This window comes from Nesoenas mayeri (genome assembly GCF_963082525.1).
Source record: "Nesoenas mayeri genome assembly, chromosome: 8".
NCBI classification, from domain to species: Eukaryota; Metazoa; Chordata; class Aves; order Columbiformes; family Columbidae; genus Nesoenas; species Nesoenas mayeri.
In genome coordinates this window covers 12,416,105-12,441,713 of record NC_137554.1, presented here as the reverse complement: position 1 = coordinate 12,441,713, position 25,609 = coordinate 12,416,105, and the positions used below count along the sequence as shown (strand labels likewise).

The following is a 25,609-nucleotide window of genomic DNA, read 5'->3' as shown; positions in this document are numbered from 1 at the left end:
GATTGTTTCTCTGAATAAAATGCCCAATAAAAAAAGTGGTTCTTTAACACTTCTTACAGTGGGTTAAAAAAAAAAAAAAAAAGAAAGGCAAAGGAATGATATACAAAAGCCTTGAGAAAAATTCCTTAAAATAAACAGATTGCTAGCTACACCCCCTGTGGCAACCTGGGATACATTCTACATCAATGGTATTATTTTCACTGAAGAAGGTGAAATGGGAGAAAGATCACCATAGACAAAAATAGTATTTAAATAGCCTATAGAACTTACTGTCTTGTTTTAACATAGTTTATTTTTTGAAAAAGGACCATGGTGCATTCTTCCTCTTTCTTCTGTAATTTAGAGATTTTCATCTCTATTGTCTCTAATTATTAGGTTTAGGTAGCTAATTAAGTTGAAAGCAGAATGAATTTTTGAAATTCATGCATCGTCAACAGAACTATTAATGTAAACCTTGTTGTTTCCGAATGTCAACAATGATTAAGCAGTGAGGATTTTTTTGTGAGGTTACTCATTTGGGTGGAAGACCTTACCATGGTAATTCTTTTTAATAGTCTCTTCTTAAAACAACTGCAAAATTACATGTTGCACTGATGCAAAGAAACCCAAAACATAATCTGTAGAACTGAGACACAAATCAACAAGATTCACTTTACTTCAGATCCTAAGATGGCAAAGGGTAGCTAAAAAGTATACCTTTTACTTGTAAATTATGTAATAATCACTGTGATCCATGCCTGGCACAAGTTTTTGTTAAAAATCAGAAAGAAACATTCAGCTTCCAAGGCTGGCAGGGATACAAAAAGTCCAACTTGTTCAGAATAAGCAAAAGGAAGAAAAACAGCCAGAGAAACCATGGCAGACAGACACAGAATCACAATGTGTTAGATCTATTGTGTTTGTGCACTTGATGTATAAGTGCACTGCTGTTGTGTTTCCTATGCTTGACAAGTCACTCCAAAAAGTTCTAGAATTCATTGATCCTGACTCATAGGCCAAGAGGAAGGCCTTGTCCCCGCCACATAATTTAAGGACAACAACAAACAAAAGGTACTGTTTCCTGATCATAAAATGTGGTGTCATTCTCTTTCCAGCAAACACACATCTCATCTGAGATTAGTCCCGTGGCTGAATCATCACAATCTCCCCAACAAAGACCAGATGCTGACAGAGGTGAAAAGAGTGCTGATCTGGTGCTCCACACTTCTCGCTGAAATAAAAACCTAAAGTATTAAAACGAATGAAAACAAGAGTCATGAGAGGCCGCGAAATATTAATATGCTTCATTTAATGTATTATTGTCGACTATGTAAAATAATAGCTCCATGTACACAAGCATACCTGGGTAGCGCTCATGCCTGCGTGCGCTTGCGGGTTCCTGCAGGAATCTGTACGCGACCGGGGAGCCGCAGGGCTGCTCCAGCGTGTCTCTCGGGTTTAGAGCGGCCAGATCCCGCTGCAGCCCGTGCAGCACAGGGACAGGGGGGCAGGGGGACAGGCCCCGCAGCAGCACTGACCGCACCGGCCCGTTCCCCTCCCGGCCCCGGCCCCGGTCGCCACGGGAACGCTCCGGAACCCCCGGGCTCGCCGGGCAGCAGCTGACGTGGTGCAGCCGGTTTCTGCCGTTCCCGCGGACAAGGGGCAGCGCTCGTCACACACGCCCCGCAGCACAGACCTGCCATTGCCACACTCGGGAAGCGTCTCACACTTTATTACCGCGAACACGCACCACACGCCCGAGGGCAACCGCTCAGCCCCGCTCGGGCGGCGAGACCAAGTGACAGCGTCCCCCAGTCCAGCCCCGGGCCGCTGACCGTCCCGCCGGGCTGGCCCAGCCCAGCCTGCTGCACCGCGGGCCGCTGTCCCGGCGCCACCACAGCCCTTGTGCAGCGGCGCTACAGCAGCAGCCGGGGACGCGGGGAGATTTGAGCCCCACCGGCTGCCGTACGCCGGAAGGTGCTTCCGCGGAGAGCGGCGGCACGGCCGCGGCCGCGCCATGGAGCCCCTGCTGCCTGTCGCCCTCCTCCTCCTCCTCCTCTTGCTGCTCGTCCCATTGGCGCTGCTGGCGAGGAGGCCCCGCAGCCTGCGGACACCTCCCCTCAGGCTCCTGGTGGTGGCCGGCTCCGGTGAGTAGGGGTTGCGGCCAGCGGGAGCGGATGGCTCCGCAGAGCGGCAGCGCAGGGCTCCAGGAACTACGGGTCCCGGCATGCAGCGCGGAGCGAGGGCGCAGGTGGTGCTCGCCAGCGCGTCCTGGTGCATGCCGGGAGTTGTAGTCGCGCTGGCGGTTCCGCAGCTGCTGCCCGGCGAGCCCTTAACACCAGACTGGTGTTAAGGGTCATCTTTATTTCTCATCCGTATCTATGTCTGACAGTTCGGTTTCTGAACCTTCAGGCGGCACATGCGTTTCATTAATAAATGTATTGACTAAAACTGATGCAGGACAGACCTGTGCAGCTGTTTGGTCTTCTGACAGAAAATGATGGGTGGCGATTCAGGGCAAGGTTTTCCAAAGATTGGTACAACCCCCACAAACGTGGCATTTTGTAAGAATTGTACCCAAACCACGTCTCTTGTTTACTCACAAGAGTCTCATGTGGGTCTGTCAGAGGCAGCTCTGTTGTCCACATGTGTCACCACACACTAAGGGGAAACACACACATATCTGCTACTCCTTGTGACCTCGCTGAAGTTGCAGGGCAATTCATTTCCCCCCAAAATGAGGCTACCTTGAAAATCTGTAGTTGCCAAATCCAGGCAAAACTCTGATTTCATCAGCTCGGTACCCCTGTGGTTTTTGCACACTGACTGATTGAGTAATAATCCCAGGTCTTTCAGCAATCTGAGTTTGACTGGCGGTTTTACAATTTTTCAGGTCATCTTTACTTCCAGTAGGACTGGAAACATGCTTGTTTTCCTTCAGTCCTATGGAATCTAGTTTGTACATGCTAAAAAATACCATCGCTATACATAAGCATTCCAAGCGAAATAATTCCTAAATCAGTTAGGATTGATGTAATGTTCAAGCTTATTCTTTGAGGCTTCTTGGAAGTAGGAATATCCTGCTCTTCTGTGAATACTCAGATGATTGCATTACAATTTGTGAAAGCTTCAACAAGATTGCTCATGAGGCAATCCTTCCAAAAATGTTCAAAAAATACTGCATGAAATTCTGTGGAAAGGCGTCAAACTCTCATGCCTGGTGCAGCAGCACAGCACCGGCTGCTTAGCAGGTGTTCGCCAGTCAAGAGCATCTGACTTGCGGAGCAAAGGTCTCTTACGAGGATAATGGCCCTGGGCAGCAGGGCGTAGCAGAAATACTTTTGCTTTACTGTTTTGGTTTGCAGCTTCCAACAGAGTGAAAAGTAACACATCCAGGAAACATTTATGCACATACTTACAGGTAGAGTTTGGTGTTAAGCCGATCTAGCCTAAGAGGTAAAAGGTGAGCTGGCTCTACCCACACACACCATCTTCCCTCTCTCTTCATCCACTGTTACAAGTATTCCTATAACTCTGGTTCAGGAAACTCAACTGACAAAAAAATATTAACCCTGCTCCCCAAAACCACAAAAAGTACACCCTCCCCTTCTCTCCAGTTCAGTGCCAGATTAGCTCTTAGAACAAGGTGACCTTGCACTGAAGAGGTTGCAACACCCATTCAAGGGCAGCAGTTAACACGCTTGGCTGGAGGTGCGCTGTTGATTCCATAAGCACCTGGCCTTTACGCTGGCATAGCTGTGGAGTGGAATTGCTGCCAGCTCAATGCCCGTGTCACGAGCTGGGCTGGCACAGGACAGAGTGCAGGGCAGGGTCAGAGCGCGGTGCCACAGCACAGCTCCCAGCTGCATCCCAGCCAGATGCATCACACCCCGGGGCAGCTTTGGAGTATGCACTACCATATAACCTTTTGCTCAGTTGTTTTTGCATGGTATACAGGACATTGAACACAAATGTTGTACTTCTGTGTGATCCTGGTTCAGTCCCATTTAACTGAAAAGCTTCCAGCAATATAGCCTCAGTGGGAGCTGAATTGTCTTCATCTCATTACTTAATACTTAAACAGTCTTAACAATCCTTTAATTGAATCCTCTGCTCTCAGAAGAGTGTCACTAATAATAGTAGTGCTAGTAAGTTTTAAAAGGAAAAGTGACTGATTCAGCTGAAGAAATTGTAAGTTACAACATGTTTCATATAACCAACTGCAGTTTATTTTGTTTTTACAGGTGGGCACACAACAGAAATCCTGAGGCTACTTAGCTGTTTGTCAGAGTCATACTCACCTAGACATTATATTCTTGCAGACTCAGATGAAATGAGTGAAGCTAAAATACGTTCTTTTGAACAAAAAAGGGCTGAAACATTCTCCAGTTCCCAGGTAACTTGTTAAATGTGCTCTTGTAAGATAAAATTATCTTAACACTCTAATTCAAGGCAATTTGGAAGTGATTTTTTAAAAAGATGTTTTTAAGATCAGTAAGCACTTTTGATTTTCTAGGTATTGAAAATCACTTGCACTGAAGTTCAGCTGAAGGTGGCATTTTGTACATACTGGTTTTTACATTTTTAAAAGTGAACTAGATAGAAACTATTGATTAATGCTGTACTAGAAAGACACTGAAAATGCAAAGTAGATAAGTAGATATACCCAAAAAAAGCAAATGCCATTCTTGATACTAGTTTTCACTACCACCTTTCCTTACTATCTCTTAAAATGGCCTTTACCTCTTGTTAACACGTTAATCCATTTGAAGCAATGAGCGAACATAATTATAGTGAAAGCAGCTTGAGCTTCTTGCTCAACAGAAGTATGCACAAAATAAATCTCTCTTAATTATGTATACCAGCTAACCGTAGAAGTGTTATTTGTAGCTATAAAAATACTGGAGCAGAAATATGGTAGAGTTTTTATAATTATATTTTTCAGTCTGATATTTCCCTCAGTGACATGTATATTTTTGAAAAAAATTATTAAAATGCTTTCTCTAAGAAAACCTTAATTGAAACTGTATTGTTTTTGTGTGTTTCTAGACTGTGTTTTGGTTTGATTTTAAAATTGAGCATTAGTTACACATTTAAAAAGTATGCAGTACCTCTTAATGTCAGATAGTTTTCTGGTTGATGACCTGAGCAAATGCTGAACTCCTAAAAATCATGGAAGAAAATCTTGTTGATATTTTTATCAAATTTTTGCTTACTTTGACCTAGTTTGCTGTATGATTAACAGGCAGCAGTGTGACTCTCAGGGTACTTGAAGTGTGATCTCATGTCCAGTGAAATTAGTGGACAGTATATTTTTATTTAGAAATTTGAATCAGTGCAATTAATTAATGAACATTAATTAATGTTCAGACTGCAAAAAAAAAATAGGCTTTTCTGAGCAAGCAGTACAGCATGCAGTTATTCACATGGTATTGATTTAATATAGTGCACTTCTGATATTTCTGTTGTCTTCAGCTGCGCTGCTGGGACAAAAGATTGTAGGACTCAGTACCAATGATTTTCAGAATAACCCCTTTTAATGTAAAGCAGCTGCTGCTCAGGTCAGCAACAGGCTCACTCAGGAATGATATTTTTAAGTTTGTTTACCCCACTTTCACCTTGGAAGACAAAGGTTCCTTGCTTACGACAAGCTGCTGAATCAAGTGGAGATGATTTAGTTTAAAATTGAGTGTGTCAGTGACTTCTCTCATTGTGCACCAATTCTGAAAGTTTAGTAAAGTGTCTGGAGGTATTTCCTGTTCAGAGAAATCTTGTTTGGTAGTCATGTACACAGTCATACACACTTACCTGAAAATTGTCCAACCCTAAATTATTTAATTTCTTAAAAATACACATTTTGAGTATTAAAGGATTATGCATTTTCCATTAGTTCACTTAGTTTTGCTAAACAGCTTCCCTTTTGTACCCTCTCCAGCTGCTAACAGATCATGTAGCTGTATTTTCCTTCAACATCGAAAGCCAGAGGAACATTTTTGGCTGCATCTGAGGTTGCTGTCTGGATAACACATGCTTATTTCCCTTTGGCCATTCTTTTTCCACTGAACAAAAATATTTAGAGTGAAAATGGAAGATACCTTTTGGAAAGTAAAGGTCACACGTCTATAACATATTTGCAAACTTTCAGAGTGTGCTTTCAACTAGTGTGTGTTTTGGCACTGGGGATGCTGGAGATCATCAAGCATTTATAAATCATGTGTTAGTAGCTTCTTGCAGCTTTGAATAAATGAAAGAGAAAAGTCTGAATACTTCAACCTGTGTTCATTCCCTTCCTCATCTTGTCAAGGAAGTAAATTTTTCCAGAACTAAGGATTGGACAGGAGACAGATTACAATACTAACATAACAGAAAAATCAGTGTACACATTTAACAAATTCCAATATAAAAACCCCACAAATATTATCAATTTCTCTTTTTGATTTGTGGTCTAGCCCAGTTCTAAAAGCTACAAGTATTCAGGGAGAAGAAAAGGAAGCCAGAATGAGCATCTTGCTCACGAGAAGCAAAATGCTGCACATCTGCCCACTAAATGTCTCTTGAAAAAAACAAAACAAAAACATCCAAAATGCCTCCTATGAAAAGCTTCTGGTCCTGCTATCAGTTTCCTCTTTGTTCTCTGTTGCCCCCAGCTGGTAACCACAACTGTTCTGTAGTACACGGATGCCCCAAGAGCTGTTGCTCTGGGAACCTTCTGCGCTCAGCACGGAGAACCTGCTGCAGCTCCTGCTGACCCACTCGAGCAGCAGAAACACAGCTTAGATTTGTTGACTGAAGAATAGGACTTCCTCACCAGCTCTTATGTGCCCATTTGTCATGTCCAAGATGAGCAACCATATTGATTAACACTTATATAATGCTCATCTGACCACATGTTCTTTTCCATTTTATGTCTCATGAGAGATACCATGCTAGGAAATCTTGTTCCTCAGCAGGAAAAGTAACTATGTAAACCCGGTATATTCAGTTGAGCATATTATAATAATTCACAGCAGTGGCAATTTTCCATCTACTTTTCCTTGCATACTTGGAAAACAACAATAGTGACCAGGTAAAGGACTACATCACTTGTTTTGAAATTGCAATACCCAGTCAAGTATTATAGAATTGCCAGTTTGGAACATTTGTCTTCAAGTAACAAAAAAGACTCCATCAAAGATGTAAGGAAAAATAAATGCAAAAATATGACACCATAGGAGAGCAATTTGTTTGTAGTATCAGACATACTAGGCAGTTTTCCAGCAAAAGATGCAGTAGGTGCCTTTGTCCGGAACACTAACAGTACTACATCAGATGAGAGGCTGGGATTGCAGAAGCACCTTGCAGTGGCTTTTAAACAAACAAACAAATCTGCTTTTCTTTCTCAGCTTAATATTTAAGGATCGATTGATACACGGGCTAAAGTCCTAACATATCACAAAGAATGATGTGCAAAGTTTCAAGCACCTTTTTTTAAGAGCATAGAAAGAAATCAGTTTGATCTTTGCTTGAATTCTGTAAGTTTCCACTTTGATACTGATTGGGGTCCCTGACAAGTTTTGCTGAAACCAGCTTTTTTGTGATGGAGAAAAATCACATACTTTTTTTGGCAAGTGTTGTTTAACACTGTTCTTCCAGTGAAGGGAACATCTTGAATACTTACACTGAAACCCAATCTGCCTAAAACTACCTTATCATACACATATTTCTTGCAAGACCAAATACTATGCAAGGGTCTGAACTCCAGTTACAGAATTTCTTTTTATCACCCACTCTCTTCCAGGTCTAAACTCCACTTACAGAATCTCCTTTTACTACCTGATTTTTTTCCAAAGCTGCAAGAAAGAGAGAGGTAGTGATAACAGGAATCCTGTTGAATGGGAAGCAGGGAGCATGCTTATTTTTCCATATTCTATTGTCAGACCGATGCAATCAGAGTTTCAACATCTGCAAATAAAACAAAACAACCAGTTCATAACATCTGTTAACACCTGCCAGCATCACCACAATTGAAGAACCTTATCACAGAGAAACAGGATCATTTCAGTCAAGAAAATTAACTTGATATTCTGCATTTACAAGCAGGCTCTTTTGTTTTGATTTGTTTTAAATTCTTTCCACCTTATACATTAAAGCCCCAGTTATTGCTATTCAAGACTGATCTGTAGTTGGTATTTACTGTACAGCTATCGGCAACATAATCTTTTCTGGTCGCAAATCACCAAGGCTAAGCTATGACAATTAGCAATGCTATATTTGGAGTAACTGGGCAATTTTCAGTATTTATAATAATATTTAGAGTCGCTCACTCCCAATATGATTTATGTCAGAGTGACAGTGATCTGGTGTCCCATATGAAGCAAGACAGTGACCATTGTCCAGATCTAAACAACATGTCAGCATGAATGAACAGTGCACTGCAGCCACTATCTTTGGTGTTCATTTCAGCAGTCAAAAAATTCATTGGCATTGGGATTGCCTTCTGCTGCAGCAATAGTTCTTAGGTGCAATTCCTCTGCATCAAGGTAAAAGCCATCTGTGAAGAATGCAGGAAGCCTAAATACTGCTAACTGCTTGTAGTGTTCCAAGATAAACAGAAAACATCTGAGTTTTATTAATTTGATACCTTTTACACACAGTAAATCTCTACTTTTTCCTAGGAAAATAAGAAAGAAAATTAGTTCTTAAACTTATTTTTTATTTAATGATATGATGTTCTTTCCTGTTTCATTATGCAAATATTTTGAATATTCATCTTCCATATCTTTTGAATAATCATTAAGTACTCATTTAAAGGGCAGTGATATGTGCTGTTACATTTTTAATAGTACTCACTGGACTTTGACTGAGAAGTTGTTACATTTGCTGCGGTGAAAATCCACTAAGAATTTAAACAGGCAAGAGGCAGAAGAAAGTCATTGTTTGGATTGTATCTGATCAGCCCTAGACTTGTGTCTCGCTGACCACGAGATGGGGCACTGCGTTAACATACTGCTGGTGAAGCTGCTCTAGCTCAATTGTTTATTAGCTTAGGAATGTTTTAAAGTAATATTAGAAGAGATTAAAAATTAGATAGTTCTAGTATTTCATTTCACCTTTTTGCCAGGAGCGCTAAGCACAACACTGAATAAGGCATCTAAGAAAAGGTTTCATACCCAAACATTTCCAAACTAGATTTAAAAAAACTTGGCAGAGACAGATCTAATAACTCTATAGAAAGAGCAACAGCAGTCTTGGAAAAATAACAACTCAGCTTATCGTGCTCTCTTCCAGTTCACCCTTGATCGCATTCCCAGAAGCCGCGAGGTTAGACAGTCTTGGAGCTCCTCGGTGGTAACAACCCTGTACTCTATGCTTTACTCCCTTCCTTTGACCTACAAACTGAAACCAGATTTGGTAGGTAAACTTTGAATTATTAAGAACTTGCTAATCTGCACAATAAAAGCATTTGGAATATCAAGAAATTGCAGACTGTATCTCATACGTATGCTTAGATTTACAGTTCACAGGAAAAGCACTTTTGAATGTAACATTAAAGCTGAAAGAGATACAGCAGCAATACACCAAGAAAGAGAGAACAGGTTGTACTACTGGTGAATTAGAGTAGCAAATACCAGTTTTCCCTCTCAGAGTTTTCAGGTAACATCAGAGAGTGTCACTCCCTAGTTCATGCTGGCAGGGCTGGCACAAACGAGGTTGCTGGTTCTTGATAACATCTCTTCAGGATTGCAACAGCACAAACTGTGCCTGAAAACCTGGTTATCCTGTGGGCTGGTCTTGCTCCTGAAATGGTATGACCAGTCTGGAATGGGCAGGTTCAGACCAGCAGAAATATATAAAGATTCAGTTCTTGTGCTTACACGGACTTTTCAGCTACATGCATATTTATTTAGTATTTGGTTGACTGACGTTAATTACCTGATGACAAAAAAATATCACTGCTGAAGTGGCAACTCCTTGTACTTCAGTACCTTTTCCAAGCTTTTCACAAAGCTGCACTCTCATGCTAATTACAACATTTATTTAAAAATTCACACACTCAATCAAGCCAGAAGTATTCAGGGTTGTCATATTAGGGAAATAAAATAATCAGATCAATGAAATTTTGTGTTAATGCTAGACTCAAAAGATAGTACACTGGACTCCCAATTCTTTAAAAGAAATCTTGGTTCAAGCTGGCTTTTAGCTAGAGCTACTGTCACCTTAAGGAATCAGTTATCCAGACCTGAGGGTTGGGGTGGGTTTTTTTAGTATTTTAGCAGAATTCAAATTAAGATTTTATGGGTTTTTAAATATTTTAATGAAACCTGTAAAAACTTCTGCAGTTACAAGATATTTTTCATAATTTAGTAGCAGCATATATATACCCACTGCAGATGTAAGCAGACTTTTTTTAGCTCTCACTGTGAACTCTACAGCTAATTCTAAAGAGGCTTGTAAATATTTGTGGTGGTTTGAATGTTTAGAGAAGCTGCTGTGAATAATTTGATCTCATTGGCTTCAAAAGTACTGGTCAGTTCCTATCAGATCAAATGCTACTTGCTTGCTGGAGTTTTCAGAACAGTTTAGTGTGCAGAACAACAGAAGCAGCTTTTTGTAGTTTGTTTGGGTTTTTTTTTAAGCCCCTTCTGAAAACTAGCATTAGGAGGGAGCAGAAGATGGCATACTGCAGGGGAAATAGTAGAGAGATGTTTACATGAAGTGGACATTTTACAGCAGAGGTGAGTAACAAATATTTAGGAATCACTTTGCTACATCACTGGTTTTATTTTATATATATACTTTTTTAAACTTACTATTGCAAAAGAAATTGACTGGAAAAATCTCACTGTGTAGCTTATTACCCAAAGCGTCAACAGGACATCACAGAAGAAGAGCAGGAAGTTACTAATCTAATTCCGTGGTTTCTCTGTTTACAAGAGGCATTTAAAGTGACAGTGGGATTTACATGTAGAATTACTAGAAACGGTGTTGGAGTTGATATGCTGTGATAAGCTGTAGAAAGCCTAATGCTTTTGAAAAACATTTGTCCTTGTAAAATTAAGAATACATTTTAGCAAGGCCTTTAAGCCCTTTGTGGCGTTTAAGGGAACAACTGCCTCAAAATGCTATCTAAAGAGTCCTTATCCATGATTAGAGAAGGGCTGGAGGGGAGGGTGTTCCCAAATACTATTTTGCCAGGTACCATCATCAGCCACCACAGCAGCTGGTATTGCTGCTGGCAGGAGCATCTCTGGCCTTGTGCCAAATCTTACACCACTTGAAAGCTGCTTGCACACTACTACTTCTACACACATCTTAGTTTAAGCATTCTGTAAAATATAAGAAGTCAGAGATCTGTAAATATTTCAAAGCATTTCTCAAACAAGAATGATTTGGGGATTAAAATGCCTCACATTGCCAGTGAAAAGATTCTGTGTGGTATGTGGAATAACTGGTAATATTTAATTACCTTTAGAATAAAATATTTGTGGTAAATTGCAATTCCCCCTACTCTTAGCACAATGTAACGCTTAGTAGTTTAAGGAACTAGAAAGGGTGGGACAAATGCTAGCATTTGCAGGACTCATCTATAACTTTTGGCACGACAATCAACACCCGAATTTAGAAACAAGCACTGTATTACATCATGCTGAGAGCTTCATATTTTTAAACAGTAAAGCTCATGGTACTGTACATTTTCAGTCTAGGCAACTGTTTTTGTTTAACTGCAGGAGGGAGAGACAACTTTGAGTTGCTTCTAAGTCATTTGTACATTTGAGTGATTCCCAAATCCTTACACTTCCTTTTAGGCTTGTCAGAAATGTGTGTGCCTTTGAGGAATGACTGAAATCCTCTCCAGACACCCAAAAGCTAGAGAAAAGCAGAAATTTTGCACTTTCCAAGGAATGCAGGGCAAGAGAAGTACTGCAAAGGGAGCCTGAACCATTAGGCTCACAAAGGCAAGATTTGGAGCAGATAGGCTTAGGCTGGAGTAACTAGCATATCTGTGGAGCCAAAATAGCTGTAAAGGGGAAAGAGCAACCCTGGCTGCACAGGAGTTACTTTATATGTGCTTATTTACATGAGCACTGTGTCTCCTTTGTATCTCACACTGATCTTCTGGCAAAGCTTCTTAGTTTACTTTGCATGAGAAAGCAGTTCCATCAAACCCTTCTCAAGATAGTGAGTTTAGAAAGAACTGAGCAGCTTCCAAGAGACCTTTGCTGTCTTGCAGGACTTGACCCACACTTGAAATGGGCCTCCAGAGAGTCTAAGAAATGTAAAAGTTAGCTTAGTTGTTCAGTTTGAGATCATCTCCAAGAGGCCCATTTCTGACTTACGAACATCTGTGCTCTGCACAGTTAAGTCCCTTTAGAGGTATTAAACCAAGTAACAAAATTAAGATGTCAAAAGTGATGATCAGCTTCTGTTCCTATAGCCAAGAATTACAGAACTCTAAGTATCAGAGTGTTTCGCAGGCTGGACAGATTTTACAACATGTCAACCTTAGATAGGCTTCCTATGCAGAGGCCTAAAATTCCAGGAAAGCAAGTCTTGTGCCAGCACACTCTGCCTACACCTTCCTTTCCTCAGAAAAGCTTTTAAAACCATTCATCAGCTGCAGCCAGATGTAACAGGCAGTCATAGACTCAGAGACTGCCAATTCCTACCACAAAAACAGGCAACAGGTCAGAGAAGGAGGACTTTTATTGCGCTCACTGAGAGGAAGGCTGAGAAGAAATGTAAAACCAGAATAAGATGTTAGAAGATCTACTATCTTGGGAAAGATGCAAATCCTACTTGGACGGTTATAGAAAACTAGACAAGCTGCACAGAGATTTTTCCTAAAACCAGAAAAAATTACAGAATCTTACACAGATTATTTGATGTCCAAAAAGGAATAAACTGATATTACAGCCTTCCTATAATATGCTTGAGTCAGTAAGTTCATAGGAAACCAGTCGTCTGTTCTCTTGCTGCTTACAGAACTATTGTCCTTGTTGTCTCTGGACTGATTCGCCAACCCTGAAACGAGGTCTCCCAGTGATCCAGCCCTTTGGCTGGGTTGTTATTATTCTGGTCATTCTGGCATACCTGAAATTCAAACTGAAAACTAAGAACATGTGTCCACCACACAGCAGAAAGCTGTACATAGATTGCATCCAGTCCTTGTTTTCAGCCATAGATGCACTATGTAATTGGGTCAGTGATTTACTCTCCTTTAATGTAATTAAATTTCACCTTGAATTGCATAGAAACACTGTGAAAAAAGCTCAGTTCATTAGTGGATTGTGCATCCTGAACCCTTAGGGCCAGACTTTTTTTGCTTTTCTGGGGACACTTCTCAGCAGTTCCTACTACCTCGGTGTTCTACAGAGTCTGAGACAAACAGATCTTTTCAGATCACTGCTGTTTGGAAAAGCCTGGGTTAAATCAGGCAAAGAAGGCCGTCCTTCCACATTAGGGCCACCTACCCATGGGAAGTCTGTAGTAAGAAGTTTACATTTGCACAGCAAGTACAACAAGCTCTCCCATCTCCCTCCCACCAGCTGTCAGCTGAATGGGTGTTTCTAGAAGCCCAAAAGCTGCACAGCTGATTTTGCTTCTAGCAGTCTACCAGTTCTCTTATGGCTGCACATCCCATCGCACAGGCCTGGTCCCCTAACTGGCTAAATTCGCTACAATGAGCTTCTGGAGTTGTTACAGAAGTGTTCACACAGTAAGCTATGTGAAAGGAGATCATTATTTCATTTATCTAAGATTTTCCGTTCTTTGTGCCCTGCTCAAAATGTCTTAAGTTCACAGCACTTTAATAAATTACTATGATGAATAATAACTTATTGTCCCTTATGTCACGGTTCTTATTAGAACTTTGTGGAAAACTACAAAATCTGGGTGGTGGCATTTTTCCTCTATTTACTTCGTAACAAGCGAACTTTGTATAATACAGTATTAAGTCTCTCTGGTGCATTCTTTTGTACACTGAATCTTTCCCCACTATTTATAATTCTTTTGGACCAGACTGATTTTACAGTATGTCTGATCTACTATTGTTCTTCTGGGATAAAAACAGGCAAGAGTACGAACAGCAGATTAAGACTGTCAGCAATACAAATTGTATAGTCTAAAAAGAAAACAAGTTAAGCCATCCAAATGTGTTTAACCTCTCAATGTTAATGAAGACGAGACTTATTCACCCTTCCTCTACCTTGTGTGCTGTGTACAGCTGCCCTGCAGCCACAATGAAGAACTACCCTTTGCTGAGCACAGATAAATGTCTAAAGCTATTCAGATCAGTTAGTTTACTGCCAGGTTGTAGCTCTTTTCTTTCTGTGACTGCCTGTTAGACATGCCTATAGACACTGCATTTCAGAGGGAGGATAGAAATAACAATAAACATGAACTGAGATCTTAGATTTAAACAGAGTTTAAACTAAAGATGGATCAATCTTAACTCCTCAGCTATCAGGTTCATTATGAACCTAATGAACACCCTGGTCACGCTTCCATATACATCATAAAGCATGGTTTCAAGTAAACAGTGTCACTAAATCTGACTGCTGAACCAGGCCACTGGTACGCAGATTCAGATTGTAATACCTCTAGGTTTTGCATTGTAAAGACATTTCAGGCAGGTATTTGATGCAGATTCTTGCTATACCAACTGCAGTGATTAGGTGGTAGCCTCAAATATGTTTATATATACAAAATACCAGTTTTAGCTTACCTAAAATACTGCTTTCATGTTCTAGTTAAATTAATGCTTGACTAATGAAAGACATGTTGAGATTTGCAATTTCTTATTTCCTTTTGAGTAGAAGCAGGCTACTATAACAAGCAGTACTTTTTGATATCAGGAGATAAGCCCTTGTTTTTAAATAGACTCTAAAAGGTTAGATGGTATTTCTCGTGGTACTCTCACCAAGAGATTTTAGTCAGGCTCAGGCTCAAACAACGTGACCCTTAAAACGATAACAGCTTGCTGAAAGACAACTAGTACCTAGTGTTTGTAGCTACAAATGTAGTTCGTTAACCACCATTTCATTTACTTGGCAAAAGCTTTTCACTGAATTGTTTCATGACCAACTTTTTCACCCACATGGAGTCAAATTTCCTCTGCTTCCTACTAACTTAGCAGCAGCAATAAACCACAGATCCACTCCATGGTAATATGGGCAGGGAGTTTATTCTCCAGCCTGCATCTGCCTTGGTAGCATTGTTCTTTTTTAACCAACCTTCTATCCATCTCTGACAGTTTCTCACAAGACTCACTGGTGCCACTCTCTCTTGACCCAAATTGCTGGTGGAGATCATGATGTTTGGTTGGTCCCACTAGTCTGGGTGTTAATTTTTCTATGACCAACACTAACATTCCAACAGACTTGAGTATTAGCACCACTTTCTCACCTGTCATTTATTATTGTTTTCAAGTAATTGGTTCTATGTTTCTCATTTTACATTTGGCAGCTAGAGTGGGGAGGATGCCGAGCTCACATGTCCCATTCTGCTTCCACATGCCTGCAGAAGCATCATGCACACAGATAGAAACTACCACTCCAAAGGCCTTTTAATCCCAGTGACAGACCTGCCACATTTCACCTGAAATATAGGGGCAGTTACGCAGGGTGCCTAAGGTTACCTTCCTCAAAAAACAAGTCAAACTTGCATGTTTCTTTATGCATCAAAATCTAGATTCTCAAACTTTCCTCACTAAGTTGTTGCCTAACTTCTGAGGCTCTTAATGACCCAGTCATCTTTCTTTTCATGAGCTGAGCCCCTAGGCATACCCAGAAACAGACCCGAGCTATTTGCATCTTTACAGTGTCAAATAGCCACATGCAGAGCCCAACTCCTGAGCTCTGCTGAGATCCAGAAACTAGAGCTTCTCTCACTACTTTGCGTGTGGGTGCTGATCCAAATCACATCTGCTGGCCCCCTTCCCTTGTCTCTTGCCCCTGAGGGCACTCAGCTGGTAACTCTGGGTCAGGCCACTAAGTGCTTAGAAGGCAGAAGTGACAATGCCTTGTGCTGTTAAAACTAAATCCTGTTGTTAAATCAAGTTCCTGGTGCTTTTGTGAAACCTCTCCTTTTCTCCCATAGAAAAATCCACAAGGCAGGATTTTTGTCTCCCTCTCCCCAAGCTTCTATAAACTGAGAGCTGGGAAAACGATTGAGTTGGTGATCTTTCCCAATATATTTCATTCTATGCTGAAAATACTCAGGAAAAAAAAAAAAAAGTCGTGCACATTAGAAACCCAACTGCACAGTGTGCTAATTTGCTAATTTAAGTCCTTGCTATTCCACTTTCCTCATCCCATTCTGACATCCACTGATCTTCTTTCTCCTAGTTAGGTAATCTGCCTGTAGGACCACACATGTCTCTGCTTGTTTTGAAGAGCACCTTACCTACTGTGTGTATTGTATGAAAATAACAAGAACCAAACCAACAGGATGCACAGAAGTGAACTAGAAGTGTTTTGCGAGCAATGCCACAAGCTATAGGCACTGACCAGCCTGAGCACAAGCTGTTGCTATTGAACACTCTAACTACCTTTTTGCGTCCGGATGATTCAAGTGATTTAGACAGTAGAAAATTAAAGTATACCCATGTATAATTCAATTCTACTTTAATTACCCAATTTACATCAGACTACGCATCTAGATTTTTTGTCCTAGCCTGCATGCCGCAGGTAAGTTCAAACAAAAATCAGAGTATGAAGTTTTAGCTGGTTTTATTTTCAAGTTGTGGAGAAAAGTGAATAAAATAAGGATAAGATCTTCACTATTCAAAAAGAATAAGCCACTAGGTAATGACCTTTATATTGTTTAAACAGAACCTGAAATTCTTCTTTCTCTCCACCAATAGCAGTAATAAGCTTTTTTTTCAACCTTAAAAAATATATTAAAAATTCTAAGCTAGTTTTCCTTGAGGTTGAAAACCTGAATTTTCAAACATGTTAAAGAGCTAGACTAGCAAAACTTTAACAAGGACACTCCCTTCCACATACTTAAGTATTTATCTTCTAAATTCTCAGATTTCTCTTGTTTTTCTTATTAGCAAATAGATTTATATTCCCTAGAAGGGATCTTGTTTCTATCATAACTGCATTACCTCCATGGAGACAAAGTTTCTCTTGAAACCTTTGAGAGTTACTCATTTGTGAAAGCAGTAACAATTTTTCTGTTTGCCATCCAGGCTTAAATTGTGATCAAAGCTACGAGCAGAAGTTGGTTCATAATGGATATGACCTTTTATGTGTGAATATATTTTAAAATAGTTATATTCAAAAGAAAATAGCACATACATTTTATCTTATTCTCTGAGTATGCTACTGAATCAGAATGCATGCTAATAAAGAACAATACTCTTCATACCTGGAGATCTTCACTGAGAAGGATATACAGGAATCTAGATGCATCCTCTGTGAGGAGTAAATTATTGTTTTCCTGTTGATAAAGTGAAAAATACTGGTATGAGAGAAAGAAAGCACTGTACACCAAATCCCATGGTGAGTCCACAGCAGAGCTGTGGGTACAACCCTGGTTTCTTGACTCTCCAGGCTTGCATCTTGGCCGTGATCTCATAAGGTAAATGTATTTACAATTGAAATGGGTGATATTGGTTCACCAGTGCTTTAGTTTAATTTTACAATTAGAGCATCTCCAGAGATCTGGTCCCACAAGTGCAGGGCTGTTTCCCACAGGTGCAGGGGCTGTTGAGGAGACGCTGAGCAGGGACCTGAGCTGGGTCCCAGGGCAGCAAGTGGGAACAGCTGAGACCCAGACTCCAGGTTACAGCTGCCCCTGCGGGCAGCACTCAGTGCTTCTGTAGGTGAAGGAGAAAAATAGTCACCTTGCAGGGCACTGATAGGAAGTTTTCAAAGCAGTAAGATAATACTGAAAGCAGGCAAGTGCCAATGAGCTCATTAGATCCTGTAATTTATATAGCAGAATAGAAATGAATTCTTTGCAGATTCTCTCTTCTTGGGCCACAGAAGCAAACCACCTCAGCTCAGCAAAACAAAAACCACGCAAACAAAACCATTTGTTATTACACCCTGAAATCATACGAGGCAATAAAATACTGCAATGTCAAGCCCCTAACTCCTGCCTGATGAGTGCAAGAGTCCAGAACTAGCCCTGACATTAAAATGAGCATGTTGTTATGATTTTTCTTTTGCTTTTCCTTTCAGTGTCCAAGGACTTCTACTCAGCTTTCACTAAATGTGACTGTACGGTTTCCCTGGCACTGAATTCATTCTCTGCTCCATTTCCCTTGTTTCTGAAAGATCCCCTGGGTTATTCTATGGTCGGATTGGTGGTTTCATGAGGGAGGCTTTCTTTATGTCAAGACAGAGTCTTCTGCATTTATGTGTCATTGAATTTTGTTTATTGTTACTTCTGTACCTTTGTGAAAGGTTTATTATTTTTGTCTGCTAGTGTTTCTAGAATTTCGTAAAAGGTGATTTTTGTAAGGTTTCCATGTATTGTAACTTGCTATGGTGCTTTTTGTTGTTGTTGTTATGTAAGTCTGTCTACCAACAGCACAACATTTGGGTGTCTGTCATCTTAAAATAATATATAACATATATAAAAGAATATAAAATATATAATGCCCAGATTACAGTCCCTTTAACTGCTTTCTCTAACTGGTGCATTTCCTTGCTGACCTTTGGAAACTCATTCCGAAGCCAGAATTCACTTCACCTGGCAAGGTGAAAACTTGTCAAACTTGGTCCAAATGGAGGAACTTTCTGCTGAAAATATTTTTGGCTGAGGAGTTTTGTCAGATCAGTTTCAAGTCCAAGTTTCTTGTCAAAGGTGATTGAGATTGGTTTATATTCCTCCTTTTTCTTGATAGAGGAATTAAGGAATTTGGTTTTGGTTTTAAATAAAGCCTTATTTGCAAGCAGGCAAGCTTTTATCCTAAATCTGTTCTCTGAGAGTATGGTAGTATAATCATGTTATAAACTTCTTTTTCTTCTGTGCTAACTTCTTTTCAACTGTAATTCAAACTGGTTTTCCACTTCCTCTCTTCCATGCTTACTTTTTTTTTTTTTGGCCTCTTTCCCTTGTCTTCCTTAATATATCAGGAACAGCTATTCTAGTTTCCTTGCCTTTTCTGACACACCACAAAGATATTTTCTGGGTTTTCATATCTTAATACACTGAACAATTATTTTTTGTTTGCACATGTTAAATAGCCATTGAAATGAAGCATTTTTCAACAAAAGCCAAGTTTTAGCAGTCCAGCAAAAACACAAACAGAATTATTTTTAAAATTACTGCTTTTAGGCCCACACTTGTTCTGGAGAAGCAGAAAATACCTATTCTTTTTTCCCCTACATTGTTAAGAGTATGGCTGTTTACTTCCACAGATAAACAAAGGTCATACAGTTAAACCCAGCTTAGGTTAGTTTTGTATCACTCTACTAACCTTCACCTCTTCCAGTAGTTCTCTATCACCATCATTCATTCCCTTATTCTTACTTCCAGTTGTTCAGCACTGTGGAGAAGGGACCAGGACTGAGGAGATCACAGCAATGTCCTAAACACACTCTTGGGGGGTAGCTGGTGAGCAGCACACTTGACCATCCACACATGCTCCTCACCGCACAGCAGCAACCAACACCCCCACACCACAAACCTGCCCAGCCCCAGGAACCCCGGATGGTTTTCTGCTCTCATCCAGGTGCCAAAGGCCAATCTCTGTGGAAGTCGTTAAGGAGAACAGCTGGTGTTGACAGTTTCTTATGCAAAGCAAATCTCACCTTAGTTTTCCACTTTCTACTAAGTTTAGGGGGATTTACATTGCCCTCTCTTTGTTGTAATTTGTGAGCATAAGAAGTACTCAAATACTTGTGCTCATTAAAGATATACAGCAAATGTATGTTTACATATTTATAAGAAAAACTGCGAGTTTTCTGCTTTACTCATTTCTGTTTTAACCAGTGGCCTGACATTTAATCCCAGCGAAGCTCTGAACTGTGTTTTCAGTGTTTTAGCTGGTAAATGTCATTCTGCTACAGTGCTGCATTCACCACTCCAAAGCAGCTTTTATCAGCCGTGGTGCCCTGTGCCAGCGTTCCCAGTGTGCCAGACTGCTGGCTTAGCTTGTTTTCTTCCAGCAGCCATAGAAAATGTATGAAACAGAAAAGCAAGAACTATTCCATTTTATATGAAAGTGATTACTATGAAATTGGATTTATAGAGAGAGTTGCTAAGTATTAATGTTGTATTCTGATCCTTTACTTTTACACCTCCATTAATATACAGATTGATTAGTTTCTTGTACTGTTTAAAAGTCTGGTTGCATTTAATTGGTAAAGGATTTTAGTATGCTGAATTTGGTTTATAAGGCCTAACTGTGAATCCAGGCAGCCAGTGAGGCAATTTAACACTTAGCTGGACATTTGTTTGCATTAAAGGTGAATGTAAATGGTGTAAAGAGACCTGAACCACCAGCTTCTGGAATGACCCCTGACAGCTTGTTGGCAGCAAAGTTGGATAGTCCAGTGACCAAGAAAGTCCTTGGGCAGTTGCAGCTCAAGAGTTCACAAAGGCGACACAAAAATGGTCTTCGGCCCCTTCTTTCCCCCTTTCTGCTGTCCCATCGTCTTCAGAGACATATCTCATGCAGCACAAATATTTTACAGGCAGCCTTGTAGCTAAAGTAAATAGATATTGGGAAACACTTAACCCTGAATAGCCAGTTGACCTTGTAGAGGCCCTGGTCCTTTCTTGCCCAATAGATGCCTCCTTCTCCACAGCTTACTAATGATTGCACTGGATTCCCTGAGAGATATTTATATTCTGCTGGAGGGGAGAAACAAAAGCCTTGGTCTTTTCAAGGTAGAAGACATCAATCATTCTCCAAAATTTACTTCTGGCCAGTGTTTTGAAATTCACTAGTAGGACAGCTCATCTTCTCTCACATGTTTAAGGAAGGGTGTAGATGATTCACTTCCTTTCCACCATCAACAAGTTCATATACTGGCAGGAGCTGAACAGCAGCATTTCAAGCTTATAGATTCCACAACGGTTCCTCTTCTTTAGAATGTGCATATTAGTTTTGTCAGAAGTTTCCTCTGTATCCCTTGATGAGTGCATGATGTTGGATTCCAAGCAGCAGGACCACTGGTCTCCCTTCCTGCTGACGGTGTGAGAGGGAGTAAGCAGGACTGGTCAGACCAGATTTTTGGAGGGGAATTGCCACTCCAACATGTGAACAACTGCACCAGTTCTGGGTACGACATGTCTCTAGACACGCACTGAAGGTTAACCCAAGGTTAATTTTTAGTGATCAGAAAGGTTGATTAATAGTTGTGACTTACAGATCATGACCCCAAATTCAGATAGGGATCTATTTGTCTGTTGTCTGTTATACCAGAGTCTCTTTCATGAGACAGTTGCTAAACCTGAGCATTGCAGAATAGAAACATCTATAGTCAGAGTATTTTAGGGGCATTTTGCATACAGAGATCCTATAGAGCCACATGTGCTTTGTCTGGTTTGAATGGGTATGTGTGGAAGGGGAAGGAGCAGAAGATGTAGGAGTTATGATCGGGTCATGTATTTTTAGAGATGCCTAGTCCATAATTTTCGTGATCTTTTTTCCCACATGGAAGTACTTTTCCATGAATCAAAGGGCATCTGAGAAGGAGCTTACAAGTTATAAACAGTCAGTAGAAGCTATAAATTGAGCATATCATATCAAAACCTGGGTATTGTAAGCGTATTTTTTTATTATTTCAATTTTGATTTTTGCTTTTCTCTTTTGAACCTCAGTAAAGTAATAACGGCAAGTCAGTGTGGCCTTTTGAGCTATGCATAGATTCACAAATAGATCCATTTGGTATTATTTCTTTACATGAACTTTTGTGCCTACAATTAGTTTGGAATTCATTCCAGCATTTACCTTTGTGTGTGCATCTAGACACAAGAATACCAAATACCAAAAAGAGTGGAGCTACTAGCCAAGTTTAATAAGGGGGGGGAAGTAAGATGAAGTGTATGGCATGGTGGCTTGGTAAAGACCATTATTGTAATAATTCAGCATTTTTATAAAACCTGTTATACAAGTCTCAGCTTCTGGGCTGAGGAGAATGTTAGGATGTCTACCACATCAAAATCATATTTGCAATTGGTATTTTTTAGTATTAGACTCTGGAACACTTGTTTCTTATGCCTATGCTTACACTACAGTAACAAATGTTATTACAAATAGACATACCTAAACATGCCTTGATTTAGATATGAAAAAGCAAACATAAAACCCATTCAGTTCAAATGCTGCTTCTCAATGCCTATATAAAACCTTGATGCCCTCTGCAGTTGGTGCATCTGTTGCCATGTAGCAGTAGCACAATCAACACCATTGCAAATGAATCAAACTTGTCAAGAAATAGGGCAAAATGCATGGTTTAGTTCACAGGTGTGGAAAAGTTTATTTGAAATGCTACAAGGCAGCATGTGTGGTTGGTTTGTCTCCTTGCTTGCCAAGCCAAATGTATAAAAAAATGTATCTTCATTCTCAGCGGATTGTAGAGTAGGTTTTAAAGTCCCAGCATGGATTACCTGAAATCAGGTTCAGCAGGTGGTTTTAAACCGTAGTATATTACTCTGATTTCAAAAATCGAGTATGCCAAGTTGATGTGTTCAGCTTCCTTGCTTCTTAGCTATTTATTTGCTAATACAAAAGAATTACGCTGCTGCAGTTTTCTTCTCCAAGTATTTACGGCTGTTGATACCCTAAAATCTCAACATTAAACCAGTATACAGCATGTTGCTTGTAAGGGACTTTCAGAAAATGTCAGCAAGTCTTGATTAAATAAATAGTTCAAATAAGATCAGAATAATTTTGCATACAGTATTGCTTTCTCTTGATTCTCATAAGAAAACACTGCATTATGGTCACCACATCCCCGAGCTAGATTTTTGGGGCCATCTTAAAGGCAAAGGAAAGGAGAGGGGAGAGAGTCTGGAACTCAGCAGCACCAAAGCTGCTGCTGATCTGAGCTGAGGCAAAGTGCTGTGAGCCAGTTTATCGGTGGGATCTTGCCACAAAGCAGGGAGAGAAGCATTCAGGAATGATTGCTACACCCCTGAAACAGAAACTCTGGTATTCTTTTTTCCACCACCGATGCAGTATCTTTCACAAGCTGGTGAAATTGGAAAAAAAAAAAAAGTGAGTTTATAGGATATAGGGCCATAATTTTATAAAAGAGCTCTTTATTTCCATGTAAACCCCAGCTGTGCAGAAAAGTGCTGATTACATGGTAGTAGTTAAATTTAGTAAGAAATTCCTTGCCTGAAATCAATTTTGATACCCACGCAGAGTGTCTAATATACCCTGGTTTTAACCTCTTAAGCAATGTTTTTCAGTTTACCAGTGTCTAAAACTGAAAGACCACTTTATTTTACTGTTTTCATTTGTAAGTGAATTTAAGATCCACTGCTACAAGGACATGACATGTATTTACCAAAACACCTTCCTTTTGTATGCTTGTTTCTGTGTGCTAGTGTTTATTAAAAGAAAAACAAAAAAAAAAAGGAAGAAAAACCAGTCATGCATGTCAGCTGGTAAATTCTGATGAAGGTCCTAATTCATCAGCACATTTTTGCTGAACTCTTTAAGTGTTTTGCTGACTTAAGCCAGAGCTCAAGAGGTTTATACAAGAGGTTTATAACTGTATCCCAGGTTTAGTAATCCTAATTAAACTTCTTTCACCAGATTATGCCTTAATCTGTCCACAAATCTCATGATCGATACAACCCAAAGCTGTCACTGAGGTTGGAAGCTGTTTTAGTTACCCATGAGTCAAGGAATTGTGCATCCTTCATAGAAATTAACTGCCAATCTCAAAGCTCTTCTCCTCCTCCTTGACATATAAAGAAAGATGATCTTTTTTGGCAGCTACTTTGAAATTATGTATTTGGTTTGCTGCGTTCCCCCACCTTTCTTTCCATATTCAGCTGCCTCTTCTGGTTTTTTTACTTGGAAGTAATTTTTTTTGTAAATGTAATGTTATGTGAATATATACACTTTAAATTATTTACCGTATGAAAAAACTCGTGTTTTACTTTTGTGAAATGTTTCATCTCTTTTAGATACTGTGCAATGGACCAGGAACATGTGTTCCTGTCTGTATATCTGCTCTTCTTCTTGGGCTTCTAGGAATAAAGAGAGCAATCATTGTGTACGTAGAGAGCATCTGCCGCGTGGAAACCTTATCCCTGTCTGGAAAGATTCTTTACTACTTTTCAGATTATTTCATCGTTCAGTGGCCTGGTCTAAAGGAAAAATATCCAAAATCAGTATATCTTGGTAGAATCGTGTAACAACAGAAGACAAGCTTTACCTAAAATGAACTCTGCAAGCTCCTCACTGAAGAAATGCATTCATGTGGCAATTTCTTTTCAAGGTTTCCTGTCAAGAAATTAGGCTGGTACTGGAAAAGAAGATAATAATAAAGATAGCTCTATATTTAAGTACATTTTTGTGTGGTTGTGTTTATTGCCATCACGTAAATCTGTTCACCAATACCCCATAATGGCCTTAAGTCTATGCTCTCTCTGTTTTCATCTAGCTTTCCTGCTATGTGAATGGCAATTTTTGTCTACAAATAAATATGGGAATTTCCATGAATGTAACATTTCCTGTAAGGAAACTTTGTGTAGTTTTCTAAATTGTAAGAAACAAAGTCTTGTTCTAGCACAACAGACTTTATTTCCTGTATGCTAGCAGTGAGGTCCCTTGTGAATCCTTATAGTATAAAGGAAACTGTTATATTAAGTTGGCTTCATGACAGTTTGTACTCTACAGTCTTCCAAAACCCCCAAAGCATCTAACCAGTATCATTTTTCCTCTGGGCTTGTCAAAGCTGTCCTTATAATCTGTAGTGCACCTTTTGAAAATTGTTGCTCACTTCTTCAGATAAATAAAAAGGTGACAAGTGTCACACTGCAGGCACAGTACTTACAGATTTAAGAAGTACTTCCTTCAAAGCTTATGTGCAAAAATCCTTCGCAGGTTTTCATCATGAAGATCAAACTGTCACTTGGGAAAATTGAACTGGTTCAGGCTCTAAAATATAAAAAAAAGAAAAGATAGAGTGTTACTATCACTAGTAGGGGAAGGAACAGAATTTCCCTCTCTTCCTGATACAGTGAATTTGACTTTCAGTATATGCTGTTTTCTCATTTTAAGCACCTTGCTTTCAGCAATACAATATACACTGAAGATTTTATCATGGAAGATGGTATTCTGTGCAGTGGAACAACTTTTAAAAGGTATTTTGTTGGAGCTAAGTGTGTGAGAGTCTACTTTAGCATTTCACATTCATCTGGTAAAACGTAATTCTACACGCTGTTCCACCTATAAAGCAACATAAACACATCTGTCATCTGTACACACACAGAGCTGTGTGTCTGGCTACGGGAACATATACAAAGAAGAAAGCTCCGAGAGAAGCAGAAGCGCTCTGCAGAGCCGGGCTCTGCCGCAGGAGGAGACTCGCTCCGAAGCCTTGGCCTCGGCCTCGGCTGCCAAAACGTTGCAGCAATTATTGTGGTAGGGAATGGGGGGGTGGAATTTAGCTGAACATAAATGGTGATTCCCGCTGTTAGGAAACAAGGGTCTAGAGGAATAGTC

The 25,609-nt window shown here is 40.0% G+C and overlaps 1 protein-coding gene across 1 annotated transcript; it reads left to right on the top strand.

Annotated features, from left to right (window-relative positions):
• Positions 1 to 1,306: 1,306 nt before the first annotated feature.
• Positions 1,307 to 24,297, top strand: ALG14 (ALG14 UDP-N-acetylglucosaminyltransferase subunit; the record flags this gene model as incomplete). Its single annotated transcript, XM_080349254.1, has 4 exons — positions 1,307 to 2,126; positions 4,224 to 4,375; positions 9,247 to 9,369; positions 24,067 to 24,297. The coding sequence occupies exons 1-4, from the start codon at positions 1,997 to 1,999 to the stop codon at positions 24,295 to 24,297; spliced, it is 636 nt and encodes a 211-aa protein (XP_080205380.1). The 5' UTR covers positions 1,307 to 1,996.
• Between the last annotated feature and the right edge of the window lie 1,312 nt (positions 24,298 to 25,609).